This window comes from Amblyomma americanum, chromosome 1, assembly GCF_052857255.1.
Source record: "Amblyomma americanum isolate KBUSLIRL-KWMA chromosome 1, ASM5285725v1, whole genome shotgun sequence".
In the NCBI taxonomy this organism is placed as follows: Eukaryota; Metazoa; Arthropoda; class Arachnida; order Ixodida; family Ixodidae; genus Amblyomma; species Amblyomma americanum.
Window position 1 is genome coordinate 144,420,231 of NC_135497.1, and position 16,911 is coordinate 144,437,141.

At 43.6% G+C, this 16,911-nt stretch overlaps 1 protein-coding gene across 2 annotated transcripts; it reads left to right on the top strand.

The window, feature by feature from the left end:
• The first annotated feature begins 498 nt into the window (after window positions 1–498).
• LOC144113808 (dual specificity protein phosphatase 3-like) lies at window positions 499–14,079 on the top strand. Of its 2 annotated transcripts, XM_077647141.1 has the most exons (5): window positions 499–888; window positions 1,009–1,219; window positions 2,140–2,363; window positions 5,816–11,835; window positions 11,915–14,079. In XM_077647141.1, exons 2-4 carry the CDS (start codon window positions 1,020–1,022, stop codon window positions 6,001–6,003), a joined length of 612 nt encoding a protein of 203 aa, XP_077503267.1. In that variant the 5' UTR covers window positions 499–888; window positions 1,009–1,019; the 3' UTR covers window positions 6,004–11,835; window positions 11,915–14,079. The 2 variants fall into 2 exon arrangements, with proteins under 2 accessions (XP_077503267.1, XP_077503268.1); XM_077647142.1 differs by lacking the exons at window positions 5,816–11,835; window positions 11,915–14,079 and adding an exon at window positions 3,237–3,424.
• Window positions 14,080–16,911: the final 2,832 nt, after the last annotated feature.

The following is a 16,911-nucleotide window of genomic DNA, read 5'->3' on the forward strand; positions in this document are numbered from 1 at the left end:
ATTTCGGCAGTTCTTCGTGGCGTCTCAAACTGGCGCGCCGTTATCTCTCTCTCAAACTCGTTAGCGCGCTTATATCTTTTCGTTTGCGCGCGGCGTCTATCATCGCCTCTGGTATCAGCTATAGCTTTATTGTATATCTTTGCTTTTTTCTCTTGCAGGCTCAGCGATCGCTGACGACGCCTGTGTCCCGTTTCACATGCATGCGATTTTCGCCTGCGACACTGCAAATTCTGTCGGCCTGCGACTGGGGAGAGCCGTCGGTCTTGTCGCAGACGGCTTGCGATCGAGTTCCGTCCGGTTGGTATTCAGATTTCTGACTCTAGTGCCACACTCGCAAAGTGGCGACTCTGCAGCGGCGTCGTCTGCTTCTTGTCTGCTGCGCATGCGCACGAGTGCTGAGGCTTCAAAAAAATGTGACGTAACAGCCTCTCAATTCTTTTCTTCCTCCATGAGGCAACGCGATCCCGGCAATCCCGCCGACGACGGCGACGCCTAGCCACAGCCAGCCTAGCCCTAGCTGGCCTTGTCGCCTTGCGCGTTGCCCTTACGTATACGTGTTTACGATTTGACTACCGCTGTGTGCACTGTCCCTGTGCCGCTGAGGTGTACCGTACTTGCGCAGCAGCTGCATTTACGGGCTACGAATGTTCGGAGCTGCTGCTTAATTGTAGCGCTTAGGCTACAATAAATTGGAAGGCTTTCGCGAAGCTCACCCTGGCTCAGTTTCGGTCGGCGTTGCAGGCACACACGCACGTAGCAACGAGATTAGGGTCTTCCTATCGTGCATCGGTCGCCAATGGAAAGTTAAACACAGCGCGAACGGTCAATTTCCAAAACCCAAAGACCACAACATCGTCTGGTAGATTGCCAGCCGTCATGCCAAAAAAGGTGGGTGGCTATAATTAGCCGAAAACGCCTGAACGCCCTAAACATCCGGCACTCGGGCGCTCGCTGCAGGTAGAGTTCTACCAAGGTTATGTTTATTACAAATCTTGTTTTGGCCCACAGTTTTGACGTCCATGAGTTTTCTCGGCTGCGACAACAGCTTCGCTATGAGGGGACTGCACCAGATCCTGGTCGAAGTCAAACCTGAACTGAAGCCGCTACCCGGCGTCGCCCTGCTGGCCAAGTCGCACGGCCTCAAAGCACCGCCGACTGATCGCTATTCGTACGGGGTTGACTGCGACGAGGTCTACCCGGGCATATTCGTCGGTGACGAGTGAGTCCGTCGTCTTCAATTTTGATAGCGCGCCTGCACTGCTGCACGGAGCGGGCGTTCGTTCTGAATGTCGACCCTGTACTGCAGATATGCATTTGAACTTCGGCAACTGCTTGGCGCACCTTGTGGCTAACAGTGTTTTTGCATGCCGCGGTATGAATACTTCATCATGGGCGCGAACAAGTTTTGTTGCGGATTATGCTCGGCGAAAGCGCCGCGGTCAACTTATAGCGTCGCAGTTGTTCAGCATAAAGCTGGCACCATTTGGTTATTTGGGATATGTCGCTCTGTGACCACATGTAGTATTGAGCACACTTTCAACTGCTTGTGCACCTGCGATGGACAAGCCAAGTGGAAGTGTGTCAGTATGGATTTTCTCCATGGTTTGGGTTATACTGTGGATGTTGATGAACACCTTTTATTTGCCAGTTACAAACACCACATTATTACTCAGTGAAGTACAGCTATGCAAAAATCTACATGCTGTAAAGCTATTGTCCTACTACTAGCTGGACTGCCTTCCCACAAGTGACTGGATCACATATTAAACTAAAATAAGTGAGATTTTAATGAGAGTATTTTTCTTTCATATTGCCCCATTTGTGTCAGGGGTGGCACAAATAGCTAATGCCGTGGAAAGTGTCTGCACATCACTATAATTGAGAGGTGTGTGCTTATTGTCAATGGAATAGCAGTGGCATATGTAAGCTGAAGAGTAACCGAATTTCTTGTCATATTCAATAGTAAATCAACGTACCCGAAGGGTTTTATCAGGGGAAAAAAAGACCTGAATACTTTTACTTCTGCAATGGGAATATTTGCAAGTCTCTTGCTTTTAATTAATTGCTCTTCACTGCTTAAGTGTTGTGTGCATGGACTTTGTAGAGATGTATCTTATGATAGATGGGACCAATGTGCAGGGGTGCCGCACGCAACAAGCGCTACCTGCGTGGCCTTGGGGTGACTCATGTTCTCAACGCGGCAGAAGGCCCCCAGTTCGGTCAGGTGGACACCAACCAGGCATTTTATGACAGCCACGCCATTTCCTACTTGGGCCTGCGTCTTGTTGACATACCACAAGAAGACATAGCTGCACACTTCGATAAATGTGCTGACTTCATTGAGGACTGCCTTGAGCACAATGGTAAGTTGTCCCGTGCAATCATCACTGCTGATACAGCATTTCAAATCTGTGCAAATAACTTTATCCAAAATTGTGCTTACTGTGCTTGATGCAATGCGATAATGCTGTTGTGGTGATGAAGTAACATTGTATGGTATTTCAGTCATAAAGTAGTGCTCTTGTTGGCACTTGCTCCTTTACGCTCATGAGTTCTATAGACGTTTCTAGTCTCCATGGTTGGTACATCTCCATGCGAGGCTAACTGTATGCTGAAAATGATAGGCAACTTCAAATTTTTAAGAGCAGCACAAGCATGTCTGTTGTTTTAATGCACGAAATCCTGGTGGTGGAAACAGGTTTTAAATACCCACTGCGGTGCCTAAGTGGCTTTGGCATTTGACTGCCGATTCCAAGGTTGCAGGATCGAACCCGACCGTGGTGGCTGCATTTTGATGGAGGCGAAATGCAAAAAAACGCCCGTGAGCTGTATGATGTCAGAACATATTAAATAACCCCAAGTGGTCTAAATTAATCAGAGCCCTCCACTACGGCATCACTCATAGCCTGCATTGCACTGGAATATTGAACCCCACATACCAGCTACTACAGATTTCAGATCTGCAACCTTTGTCTAAATTTTAGATGCAGTTTACGGGCATACTTGTCGCATACTATAGCACTACGCTGCACTAGTTGAAAGCATATGCATAGCTATACCAATGACTGAAGGGAGTACTTTGGTTTTTAAACCCTAAAAATGTTTTCAAGTTTGCACATTTAATGGTGAGAATACAGCAGTTATGGCAACTGTGCCATAATGGCAGTCTGTAAACATCCTATGTGATGCTACAGTACGTGAGGAGCTTTTTGTTTTGCTTGTGCCTGCACTACCAGAATATGCAATTGAAGCTACCAACAGAGGTGTAGCAACAAACAGGAGGCTTAGCAACCAACAGGAAGCTTAGCAACCAACAGGAAGCATAGCAACCAACAGGAGGCTTAGCAACCAACAGGAGGCTTAGCAACCAATAGGTGGGTGGAGCTAATGCTTGATTTGAATAGTATGCAATTCATTCATATCATTTGTAGTGAAAGGAGTGACGAACAGTAAAGGTCGATCTGTCACAAATTTTGCTGGGTAGTTAGTGTAGTGTGCTCAGGTTTCACATCTTGGCCCCACTGACACACCTTTACTCTTGCCACTGCATCCAAAACTAGTACGGTTGATTCACAAGCTTAGAAAAAACACTTAAAAGACTCATAAGGGGACATAATTGGATTGCTGCCCCGTACTTTGCTTGTTTGTACTGCTGCACACACTGCTGCTGTCAGCTGTTCGCATGCACCGACTTTGTGCTGCTACCTCTGGTTATTGCCACTTTATGTCACATTCTTTCTCTTATACTTTTTTTGTGGCCACCCATTAAGGATGGAAATACAGTGCGCAGAATTGCTGGGGGTCAAATTGGCACAGACAGCTCTTTGTGTGTCTGTATTCTGGTTCCTTGTGTTCCTGCGCACTGCTTTTCTTGCGTGAACAAGTACGGACACAAAGTTCTGTTCTCCTTCTAACCTTCACGTTCCTGCCATTCAGTCTGCTGTTAATGCCTCCAACTTCTCACTACAAGTGCACGTTAAAGAACCCCAGGTGGTTGAAATTTCCGGAGCCCTCCACAACGGCGTCCCTCATAGCCTGAGTCGCTTTGAGACGTTAAACACCATAAACCAAACCAAGCTTCTCACTTCTGAGATGTCACGTCTCTGTGGGTTGCCCACACCCATCTGTCCTGTCCTGTTGCACTTTCTAATACATTGGTTTTGGGTCCTTGTTGCATATCTTCTCTCCTTGTTGAGCACAATATGGATGGCAGTGCACCAGTGAGTTACTTCCACACGTGACGTCACCTGGCCATAGTGAAGCTCAAGCCCTGTCATGATCGGAAGCATGCTCTTTCCTTCCAATCACTGTCTTGTGCCTTCATTAGCAGTTGCATTCTTTATAACATATATGTAAGAAACCAAGCACACTGCAAGTTCCTTGGCTTATGGTTTCATGTCTTGGAATTTGTTGGAACTGACTGCATCTGGAAGTGTCCAGTTGTTGAGTTATTGGGGTGTGAAGCTGGAAATTTTCAGTGACTTTAATAGGGGCTGATCAGTAATATTTACTAGACTAAGAATGCTTGCAGATCTGCCAGAAACTGTGAAAAGAAGGTATGAATGCAACATGATTGTTATGTGCAACAGAGGGGCTCACTTTCAAGGTGACAGTTTTATCTGCGACTTTCTTCGACCGAGTGTCATCTCGAATGTCTGCAGGAAAGGGAGGGGAAAGGGTGTAAGGGAAAGCACAGTGGCACGCACAGTGGCGACCACCTGCATCACGTGCACTTTGCTGAGCACCGGTGTGAGTAAGGGAAAGCACAGTGGAAACTGAGGGGAGGGGAGATTTGCAGCCACCCATGGTGCACATTCTCGGTTTGCACAGCAGGGGCAAGTACAGTGAAAGCTACAAGGCAGGGGAGTGTCGACATTACCCCACTATCTGCATTACATTACATCTGCGTGACATTACCCCACTAACCTGAACGCACAAGCGTCGACTGCCGCCGGGAGAAGGAGGGGAGAAAGCCTGCGAGGGCAAGGGCACGCCCACAATTCTTGCTGCTGGAGTAAGCTTCGTCTGCTAGGCTGTTCTCTTTAGTGTGAAGCAACCCCTGTGCACCATCTGCTTTTATGCATCGGAGGCCCAAGAAGCTACGAGCAATTGTTTTTATCTGCTGCATATAGCATGGTGATTCTGAAAAGAGCGTACATTTGGGAACTGCCTAGCATGCCCAAGAAACCAGTTGCAATCATTACTTATGAAAAGCTGATTGAAGAGGACCCTCGATTTTGCCGTGTTAATTTCGTTAAAGCAAATTCTCTCGACACGCTGCCCACAAATACAACCGGGGCCTGTACAGTCATGCTTGGAACGCTGCGTGTTTGCACCAGTCCAAAGCCGCAAGCACGCAGCAGATAGAACACGAAAAGAACACTCTCAAAACTCGGCAATAAATCTTGCTTCGCGGGGGGGGGGGTACGGAACAGAACAGACCAGCAGACGACGCTAGCTACAGCGGCATGATCGGCGCGCATGCCACGTTCCCTCTCCCGATTTCCGCTCTGCTTTGCCTCGGCACTGCTCCACCGGTCAGTTGACGCTTGCGTGTTCATGTTAAAAAATTGGACGGGTTGTACCCTGTGACACCTCATCCATCCATACCACATGACCCAGCCCCATTGAGTTCCTCAATATTACCCAGAGGGAATAGTGGCACTACCGTCTGTGAGAGTTTAAAGTCGTGTTTAAAACGTTTCATGTGAGGCTTTAGTATGTACAGCTGCATTTGCAACCTTATTTTTACTGAAGCTTTTTCATAGAATGTGAGCCAGGAATGAGACCACTGCTAATCCATGTTGTTCAACAGGGAAGGTGCTGGTGAACTGCCGCATGGGGATGTCGCGGTCTGCAACCATAGCCATTGCATACCTGATGATCAAGAAAGGAATGACTGTTGATGATGGTCTGCGCACCCTTCGCATGAACCGGGCAGTACGGCCCAACAATGGCTTCCTCTTGCAGTTGGTCCAGCTGGATGCCAAGCTGCGCAGCTAAGATTTCTTAACTTCTCTGGGACTGCATCAGTGTCTCATGCTCAGCAGGTGCATTGTGCAGGCAGTGTTCTGGGAAGGATTTCAAAACTGCTTCATGGCAACGATTCGTTCCTCTTCTTTATGTGTCCTGTTTGGTTGCTCTGTGATGCTTTTGTTGCTAAAAAGCTTTTGGTGGCTGCTCTTATGGCTGCCTTTTCTATTCTTTTTAGAACAGATGGCTGAGGAAATGTTAGTTATACTATTTATTCAGCATCAGCACGAATCTTTATCTTTCATGTGTTTATGGGTTCCAAATAAGTGAATGCATATTGGCTGTTATTGCAATGTTGCAAGTAACAGAATTTTATAGGTGTTGTGATGATAAAACAAAAGCTGTGATTGTCAGTTTAGAAAAGCAATGATATAAGAACATATTAGCAAGCATGGTAGTTAACTGGCCTGTATTGTGTAATGTGGTTGCACTATAGTGAGCATTTGGCACCTAAGTATAAGTGCCTAGTTAATGACACTTTGCTGTATACAGAAAGTATAGTGTAATATGTTCAGTCCATTGGTTGCTGTGATGAAAACTAGTTAATGACACTTTGCTGTATACAGAAAGTATAGTGTAATATGTTCAGTCCATTAGTTGCTGTGATGAAAAAAGAAAATTGCTGGGTAATACGGGAGTGCTTTCCTGAAAGCAGAAACTGTTGATTTTATTGTATAGATGTTAAGTTTCCAAGGCTTTTGACTGACGAGTGAGTTTTGGTTGATATTTTGTGCTAAGTGATCATTGTGTGGCAATGTATTGCACCTGGTACAATGAAAATCTATTGGCAGCTGCTGCAAGGTGCCTAATTAAGGCAGTTGGTACATGATTCTCGGGAGATGGAAAAAGCTGTGGGAAAAGAAGTGTGTCGACCTGTCCTAGCCATGCTTTTCACTTTAAGATTTGGCTGTTTTTGTTTAAAACTGTATGTTTGGGCCTTATTTAATTCCCATGCTTACCATGCAGACAATCTCTCTCTGGGGACCCTATTGTCATGGTACTTTGCAGGCATTTGCAGCTGCTGGAATGGAATTTCTGTGACACAAGAATACTGCATCTTACTATTCAAGCCCTTCATATTTCTGAAGTGTGCTTAATTTTTACACCCAATGTTTGGGTCATGTTTTAGCGCGATAGCATTAAAGGCCCTGTTACGCGGAAAATCCGGCATCGGCGTTGTAAGCGATAAATAGGGTGGCCCAGGTGGCCACCCCCAGAGGAGCAACCTAGGTGGGTAACACTGCTTGCAGTTGTCACAAAGCATACTCTTCAGCTTTTTTTGCATAAGTCTGTTCAGTTCGAAAAATGACTAGCGCGTGAGCTTTGTGTACAGATATTTGAAAGAACAACCGCAAATAATATATTTGTGAAAGGCATGTGAGCAAGGAACTATTGGTTAGCACTTTTGCTTTTCATTCATTCAACAGGCTGGTACTCAAAATCACCGCTTGTCTGTGCGCAGCAACTACAACTCCACATAATGCTACCTGTTTTCAATGTAATCAAGCTTGCGAAATATGGAAATTCGTAAGTTTAATCTAAAAAAGGCGTACCTGTTCTAATGTTCTAAGGCTTGAACTTTCATTTGATGGCAACCCCAGCTTGACATAAAACTAGACTGATGGGCCGGGAACGCGTACGTGTTTGACATTATGTCTGCGGCACTATCAGTTGTAGGCTGTATGCATGGTTATGTAGATCGCAAATTGCGAGGTTTAACATCCCGGAGCGACACATGGGCTATGAAGGATGCTGTAATGGAGGGCTCAGGATTAATTTAGACTACTGGGGTTCTTAAAGGGACTATGCAATGAATAAAAAGTCGCTTGTAAACGTTTTCAATGCTTAGAAATGATGCTAAGGAGCATTCACACTAAGTATGAGTCTTCGGAACTGAGCCGGCAATTTATTATGAATTTTTAAAAACCGTGTTTTTTAAAATTCGCGAACCGATCGGTGTACTCGTAGTGACCGATTTTGAAACTAAAATCGTGAAAAAAGACGTCACTATACCCATGATGTCAGCAGGCTACCACACGCTGTCATTCGCTGGAGCCACGGCAGCCACGAAGTCGCGGGTACACTTTTGGTAGCCGTGAAAATCGTCTGCTCGTGCCGCTGCGCGACCCTCTCGGGCAAGCGCGAGCCAGGGCATTGCTTTCGTGCATATGGTTTCAATTTTCCCCTGCCGCCTCCTTCTGTCAGGAGTTAGGGAGCCACTCGCAGTGGCACGCCGAGTCGCCACTGGCGTTCAGCCGATACGGCGTGGACGCATAGGGCTTGATGCCCGTCGCATCTGTAAGAGTGAGCAGTCGCGCCTCGAGGTCCGGTTTAATTACTGCTAACTACAATAGACGACAAGCAAAGAAACCTGACGCGCACTGCAATCATGCCGCCAACGCTGCTGCTGGGGTGCTAGGAGCGACAATTGGAAGTTGCAAAAGGAACGTCAGTGGATGACGTATTCATGGGCGAGGCCCAGTCCCAGAGCTGTTTTCTTAATTTTTTTGTGGTGCTCCTCATGTTCGAGTTGAGGGTGGAGAGGAGGAGCGTAATTTTTAATCGTCTATATCTTAGCTGTTATTGGTGCTAGCTTAAAAATTCTTGTGTTGGGGTGACGAGTGATGAAATGCCTATCTCTCGTTTGCTTTACGTAATCTCAATGTATTGCATAGTCCCTTTAATGTGTGCTGACATCGCACAGAACATGAGCGTTTTTGTATTTCGCTTCCATTGATGTACGACTGCTGCGGCCAGGATCTAACTCACGACCTTGCGATCCGCAGCCGAACGCCAAAGCCACTGAGGAGTGCCCGGGGGATTATCTCATGATTATTCGGGACACATATGCTGCAAGTCTTGCCTTCTGGTGGAAGCTGGGCATACAATCAGAATTCTGCTTTTAGGTGGTTGTAGCACCTTCAGTTTTTTATCATGAATGGTAATGCAAAATATTGAGGTTAACAAACAGTGTAAGTTACTTTTATAATATAGTTATTGCTGTGCACAAATTACCGGAATTTCTTTACTTGGCAGTTTTAAGTTTTTGCCTCGGTGTCTGCACAGGTTTAGTTTCCTTGCTTTATACGGATCAAGTTCCACAGCGCTTATTGTGGTCTGCTCCTCTGCCGTTGCTGTAGCATTTGCATAATTGAGCAACTGCAGCAGCCATGCAAGCACTTTGTCATATGTATAACTATACTGTTACGTTATCTTTAATATAAACTGTTTGTTCTTACACCTTTTAATCATCTGTTTTAAATATGGAGAGCTTGTGGCAGTGCTTGCATGGTATTTTTTCGAGCAACTAAGCTCATAATTTTTTTAAATACTTTGCATTGTGTTGAGCTTGATTTGGGGGGGGGGGGGGGGGGGGGGGGGAAGTCTTGCCTTGTGGTGGAAGCTGGGCATACAATCAGAATTCCTTTGAGCTGTCTTATATTTTTCACAGGCCATGTGTGCAGTAAGCTGTTTTGCCCAAAGAAATTAAGGTGCACAAGTGCACTTTCAGTTGTAGTTGCAAACAGCAAATTTTGCATTTGCAGTTTGCTGGCTTTGGCTGGTTGCTTTGCGAGCCAATTTCCATGGCTGGCTCATTCTGTGGCACAGATTTTGCACTGTATCGTGGGCTTAGAAGTTATGGCCTGTTGACATTGTTCATCTGGCTGACGTTCGCCTACCAGAGGTAGGCCATGCTCTGTACTTTTGACAGAGGTGGCTCACTAGCGTACTGCACAGTTACCAACAGCAAAGAGAAAATTGCATTATGGCTCTACCCTATGAGCACATTATCCTGCAATTCCCAACACCATGGAAGGGTTCCTGGTGCAATAGTTGGGCTGTGTGGAATTCTTGGTAAAACAAGATGATAAACATGGGACAGATAAAGGAACGCCATCTGCATGGGTGTTTTTTGCACTGTTTTACCAAGGATCGTAGCAAACTAAACTCACTGTTTTGTCACACCTTGTTGAATGCACGGAGTAAGAAAAACTAGGAGGCACACCGTAATGTCTGTCTCCCTATGGACGTTTGATGGATTTATCTGACTGTGCATTAAATATAACGTCACATAGGTGTGCTCTAACAGGTGCCACTGGCACTTTTAATGTTGTGCTTAATAACTGTGTCACAATACATTATTGCAGTCCACCTGCCACCTGTAGTGGCACTACAGTCAGTTGTATGCAAAACAAATGTAACTAAGCTGCTAATAAGCATTTATAATTTGCCACTTGGATAAACGAGAGCAAAGAACGAGTTCCTTTTTCAAGATGTTGGCTGAGTGATGCACTGTGATTGTTTTAGCATTTATACTGAGTGCTATGCTTCAGGCAAGTAGTATGCACTCACACTCTTGCAATCTTGTGTTTGTCTGAAGCAGTTGTTTTGGTTTTATGGAAAACCCCACTGGAGAAGCCTAACACTGCTTAGTAAAGCGTTCCATATTTTGTTGGAGTGTTTCTGGGAAATTTTAGTATAGCCCAGTATGTTTACAGGGCACCTCTTATTCATTGGTTTGAAAAACTGCATTTGCTTTGACATAGTTTTGAAGCAGTGCACTGTTTCATTTCATTTTATTACCTTAAAGGCCCCAAAAAAAGGGGGTGTTACATAAGGTATCGTGCAGAGTGATATTTTGCATGTGCACCTGTTACAAGCATGAGGAGTTAATGATGTGTGACTAGTGCCGCCGAATGTAGACATGGATCTCTGATGTTTTTAGAAACATTGTGTGTTTAATGCTCTGTGTTTTGTGTTGCATATATCCTAACATGCTAATTAGCATAGCGAATCCTATGGATTCAGGAACATTGCTGCATGTTTGTCCCCTCCAACAGATTCCATTGATTTGAAAGAAAATCTGTTGCAGTTTATGTATCTAAAAAGTTGGGACATTTTGGCTATACCTCAGGTTGACCTATTAGTATGTCACTTTCCTTGTTCATCCTTTTCTGTGCATAACAGACTGCCTGCTCTTTGCTGTTCCAGTCGAGGCACAAAAGAAGTGCAAAAAAACTTTTAAGGATACTGCAATGCGCTGGTTTGATTGTTGCCTTCTGAGCCTGCAGAGCATGACTTAGTAAGTGTAGTTTTAACTAAAGAAAAAAAGTTAATTAAAATGGGGTGGAAGCCATTACACTGCTCTCACTGAGTCATTGCGCTGCAGCTGAATCAGTGTTGTGTGATAAATTACTTCATTAGCTTTTTTTTAAGTGGCTAATGCATAATACTCTGTGCACCTCAGTTTTACTTAGCCTGAAAGTGCCTGAAACTGCAAAAGTTATCTTTACTGCAGCAAACACTTGGGCAACATTCAAAGCCCAAGATGTGGAATATTAGATGCGTATTCCTATTCATTTTTACAAAATATTAGACTTGTGGAGTGACTGATGTAGTGCAGACCAGTGAAAGTGACCCCCCTACCCCTTCTTTTTTGCACTCACAGTGTGGTCAACACCATCAAGCCAGGTAGTGGCCAGAAAGCTGTGAAATTGTGTGGAGCCCTTAACAGGCATAACTTTTAGCAAGAAATTTGCACAATGTCTGGAGTAGTGATGTCATACTTTAGCTTGAAATTGTGAATGTTGTGGGCGTTTGGTCTTGAGCAAGCTACACAAGTGATGCGGAGAGTTTGGTACATCCATTATTCTTGTGTAGTCTTTGAAGTATTGTTGAAGGGTAAGCATGCCTGTAAGAACATAAAATTTGACATGCTTTAATGTTTTTCTTGTTTGACAGTGCAAATATTCAATCCAGAAAGGAATTTAATAACTAATGGCATTAGAGCTGTACAAAGCAGTGCTAGTATGGAAACTAGCCGATTCATAATATTGTCATTGTAATTAATAACTAATGGCATTAGAGCTGTACAAAGCAGTGCTAGTATGGAAACTAGCCGATTCATAATATTGTCATTGTAAGTTCTATGCGACAGTGTGAAAGGTACAGCTTTTGTGGCCTTTTCTAACTTTTGGCATTTAGTGATACCACGAGTAGAGATTATATGGTAGTTCGTGGGCATTATGGCATGTTAATGGTCTCATGTTTTGCACTTCTCATTTTTTGCATAGTGGATTATTTATGGGAATGTTCCCACTAGTCTACTGTTCAGGCAGTACTTGTTGAACACCTCAGAAATTGTCATTTGATTGGTTCGCTAACTTAGACAACCTTTACCTCACTGACATATGAAGATTGCAAGCTTGGATCACTTTTACCTTGGGCCAGCTTGTAGCTGTCACATTTCAAAAATTCTTTTGCACTGTGGTACTAGAAAAACCTTTCCTGTAGCCAGTATACCATTCGCATTAGTTGGTGCAATGTGTGCATGATGCGCACTGCACAGAGTCACTGCACAGAATCAAATGAGCACCATGGCAGCATAGGGGCTCTAGCAATTATAAGCACAAGTATTATTCTTGTTCCTTTGTAATGTGTTTACTGGTTCCCTTCAATTGTTCATGTGGTGTCTTGTCATTTAATTCCCCCACACTGAGAATAGTGCTTGTAGGAACTTGTGCCTCATGGCTGCTAAAGCTTGGCATATTATTGTATGCATGTGTGTACCTGGTCAAATTGTAAGTTTTTTTTTTTGCCTAGTTTGTGCAGAAACAGTTTGTAGTGTGTATTTCACTACAGTACTGCTGGATTTAGCAATACAGGAAGAGCTACAGATTTAAACATCTGTGCATGCTGCTTAGCATGCGTCACATGAACTCGTGAAATTTCGAGTTTACATTGCACTAATATATACTATATGTTTATTTCTTCTCACTGTGAACAGTTATCTGGCTGAAGAGATTTTTTGTTTGAGTGATGTCAAGTAGCTTCTGTGCTTTTGTGGCACGTGTTAAATAATAATGAATGAAAGGTCTGAGCAGAAACAGCTCGTAAACAGAGAAGCACTAAGGAGACGTTTGTTCAATTATTGAAATCGGGAAAAATTTATTCTCAAGACTCTTTCTGGGTATGTTGACGTCTATACAACAGCAAAAGACATTTATTGCGGAGGAAATTGGAAACACGTGACAGCCTTACCGGAAAGGATGGGTTGCCACCGTTTTGAAGTGAATGGCAGCGTAGCGTGGCCTGTGTCAACACACACAGTTTACTTGGCGAATTGAAGCTGCTTATTGTAGTTTTCTTACAAGACGCTTCTGATGCTGATGTTTTATTGCTTATGTGGGAAAAAACCCACAGAAAGTATCAAAAGTAAATAGGCCATAACTATTCAGGAACTTCAAAGCACGCACGAGTTGCTTCAAGCCACACTCTCTCCTCTATAACTGTTTGTTGACCTGATGGAAACACTGGCACATAATGGAGTTGGTATATTGTAAGAAAACCCACCCTTTTGTGTTGAAGTAACAGTGTCACGAGTCTGGTGTATTAATGCTGACTGGGCGTTGCTGCTAAATTTTTTTTTAGCAGTGGCTAGTTGTAGCACTTGGAGAAAATCAGTGTGGTTGAGTGCAAATACACTTCACAAAGCTAGTCATGTACACTGTGCATACTCTATTTCGTACAAAAGGTAGTGCAGTAATAGCTGTTGCACATTTTTCGCCCATTACTCTAAACAACGCTTGGAAAGCATGTTTGGCATTTCCATGTCACAAAGTACAAATGTACACTTAATTTATAGTCTTGCATCAGACGCAACAAAGTACATAACAAGCACTTACTGCTGCTTTATACAGCCATTGTGCACCACCAGTGCATGACAGTGCTGCAGCTGTGTACGTGAGCTCCCCTTGCAACTGTGATGTTATGCATACTGTGAAGCCAAAAATGCCTCGCAGTAGTTGTGGTGTTTAATTATTGCCTGGTTTGTGTGCACATACGTAGCTGTAACTGCACTTAACAGGCACAGTGTCAGTCTCCCAACCTTAAAAATTGGCTATGCTTGTTCATCTTTTGCGGCGTATGGTCCGCTAATGGATAATGTGGAGGTACAAAGTGACACATATGTGCACGCAGTATGCACTGCCCAAAGGAATGTTTGCAGAAGTGTATTTAAAAGAAAATAAACTTGCTGGAACTGTTCGAACAGTATACTGTTGTTCTTTAATGCCAGTTACTGCAGATCTGAGGGCAGACTGCAAATGTTTACTTCCCGGTGAGAACTTTTTTTGGCTGCTTTTGAAAAAAACTGAAGGCACCTATAACTGTTGTGTGTTCTGCTACCACATTTTACCCAGATGTTGTATGCAGCTTGTGGATAATATGTAAGCAAGACCAACCCCTAGAAATGCAACTATACTCAATTTCGTACACAAGTCGATGCTGCAGAGGCTGCGGAAATAGTGCATCCGCGAAACCATCTCTCTCCGCCACATACCATTCGTTCCTCTTGAAGCCTCAGTGATGGTTTGGATGAAAACAAAGAGCGGTATAAAAAAGTGCTAGCATTGAAAATCAGTTGAAGCTATGAGCCGCGCAGTGTTCGGACCCTCTGGCTATTATGTTCACTGATGGTGAACTACTTTTTAGGCGCAGATAGTCAGAGCGATTCGCCCCAACCTACGTATTATACCGCCACATCATTCTTTCCTCTCGAAGAGTCTCGGGAGAAAAATGTGACAAGAGGTAAAGTGAAATGTGTGTTCACTTTGATTGTATGGTGAACTACTTTTTGGGCACATACTTAGCCTGCACAAACAGGTGCGCTAGCTTTGGCAGCATTGACTGCTATGTATAAACCTGAGTATATGTATGTATGCTAAGAAATGTATACTATGCAAGCAAGATCAACTTTTAGAAATTCAGTGGACGCAAGTTATAAAGATTTCTTAGCCAGTGAATGAATTTCATGGTCATCTACGAAGTTGTAGGAAAGTTAAAAATAAGTGATGCAACCCTGAAATATATTTTTCCAAGTAACATTATGACTAAGCTTCTGCCTTCTAGCTTCATCTGGGAAAAACTGGTAAGCAACCATCAATAAGATAATTTGAAGTTGAAAAAACGAAGAAGTACAGGATTCTGGGCCTTTGAAGCTCTGGGTCATGCAAATCTGTTTATGGCTGATGGAATTTATTTATGGCTGCGCAACCACCGCTCGCTATTTGTGGTGCGTATAGCGCAACTGGCTATTATGACGTCGGTGATGTGTCAGCTGCACGCCACCGCTCACGGGTCTATTGTACTTACAATAACAATCCCCACAACGCTTGTGCAAACCTCACCAAGTACACATACATTTGTCACTGACTGGTGGGCATATACAGTGCAAAGGTTTCCACGAGAGAACATATTTTAGAAAGAAATATAACCTCTGCTCTGTAGTTTGATAAATGCATATTAAATGGTGGCAAAATAATTTTCTCAAGCATGTTTATGCGCACACAATTAAATGTAAACTTCATTTAAAACAGCACACTGTGGTGCACGTGGATGATTTGTAACCTTAAAACACATAACCAAGGTACTACATGCAAACGTCCAGGGAGCAGTGTATGTAGCAGTACTGGCGCAATGTTATTAGCATTGCCATTAAACTCCCTTCCAGTCGGTTACATTCCACGGCACATACTTTGGCACTGCACTTACAGCCAGGAAACCTAATGATCACACTCACTTCTGACAGACACGATGCCTCATGGAGGCAACTGAAAATTCAGCATGCTTAAGGGGGGGATGAGGGTCTTGAAAACTTCTTTGTCAACATAACCTGTTGAAACTTGGCACACAGATGTATCATAGAATGCTGATTTCAAATATCTCACCTGGAAGGAAATTTACTGTAAAATAACATCCCAATTCGGTCATTTCTTACGGGTCTTTAATTGCTCAGTTAAAAAAGCTTTTTTAAGAATATGTAGACATTTCCAAAAGTCCACCGCACATACTAAAGGTTTCCTTTTTTTTTTTTAAACATGACAAATTAGCGATTGGGCCAATTACTGCCACATTGTTTTTTTTTCAACTTTGTTATTTATTTATGATCAACAAAACGACCTTACAGACATTTTATAAGCTTCAGGATGTGCTATGGGCCTTTGCAAGTGTCTGCTTATTCTTAAAGAGGCTTTCGTTAACTGATAAATTACTATAAAGGCCCGTAAGAAGTGACCTAATTAGGATATGTTAAGTTGCCATATATTTCCTTCCAAGTGAGATATTTGAAATCTTAATGCATATTCAAAATCAGCATCCTGTGATATACCTGCATGCTAAGTTACAGCAAGATATGTTAACAAATAAGAAAAAAAATTATAAGACCCTCTTACCCCCTTAAGTATCCTGGGATGGGATGGGCAAGTTTTGTGTTTCACTCCTTCAAAATCACTATGCTGCACAAAATAAATGCCCGCATGCTTCATATACGTCATTTTTATTATATAAAGTATTCTGCTATACATTAATCACTTTCAATAAAACAGGAATTGCAACAAGTGACGGGAAAGGTAAGACTGGAATAATTCTGCAGCTGACTTACATGTATGGGTGCCAACATGGTAAACAACTCCACTGGACAAAATCGTTCACATCCAACTCGATTGTGGGCATTGAACAATCTGGACACCCAATGTTCTGCAACAGGGAAAGGCTAAGCCCGCAGACAACAGCTGTGCGGCTTCTGTGCGAGGCATAGAAAGACAGACTGCACACAGCATGGTGCCACTTTGGTAAAGGTAAATATTTGTCTGCTATATCCAAAAGCAAATTCTCAGCCATTATATGCACAGTGGGCTCTTCCTGCCTGGTCTGTTACAAAAGAGGGGGACAAACTTCCCTTCATTCAAAACAACATTGTCATCACGTGATCAATTCCAAGGTGAGGTCACAGTTGTTCTCACCATTAAACATCCTATGCATGCAAAGTTAAAGCCTGATTTTTGAGTGAACCGACCTTGCACACACAGGCCTTAAGGC

Coding starts and splice junctions, on each gene's coding strand:
- LOC144113808 (XM_077647141.1), top strand. CDS start 1,020: ATGAGTTTTCTCGGCTGCGACAACAGCTTCGCTATGAGGGGACTGCAC. Junction 1,220..2,139: donor GGCATATTCGTCGGTGACGA/GTGAGTCCGTCG, acceptor ACCAATGTGCAG/GGGTGCCGCACGCAACAAGC. Junction 2,364..5,815: donor GGACTGCCTTGAGCACAATG/GTAAGTTGTCCC, acceptor GTTGTTCAACAG/GGAAGGTGCTGGTGAACTGC.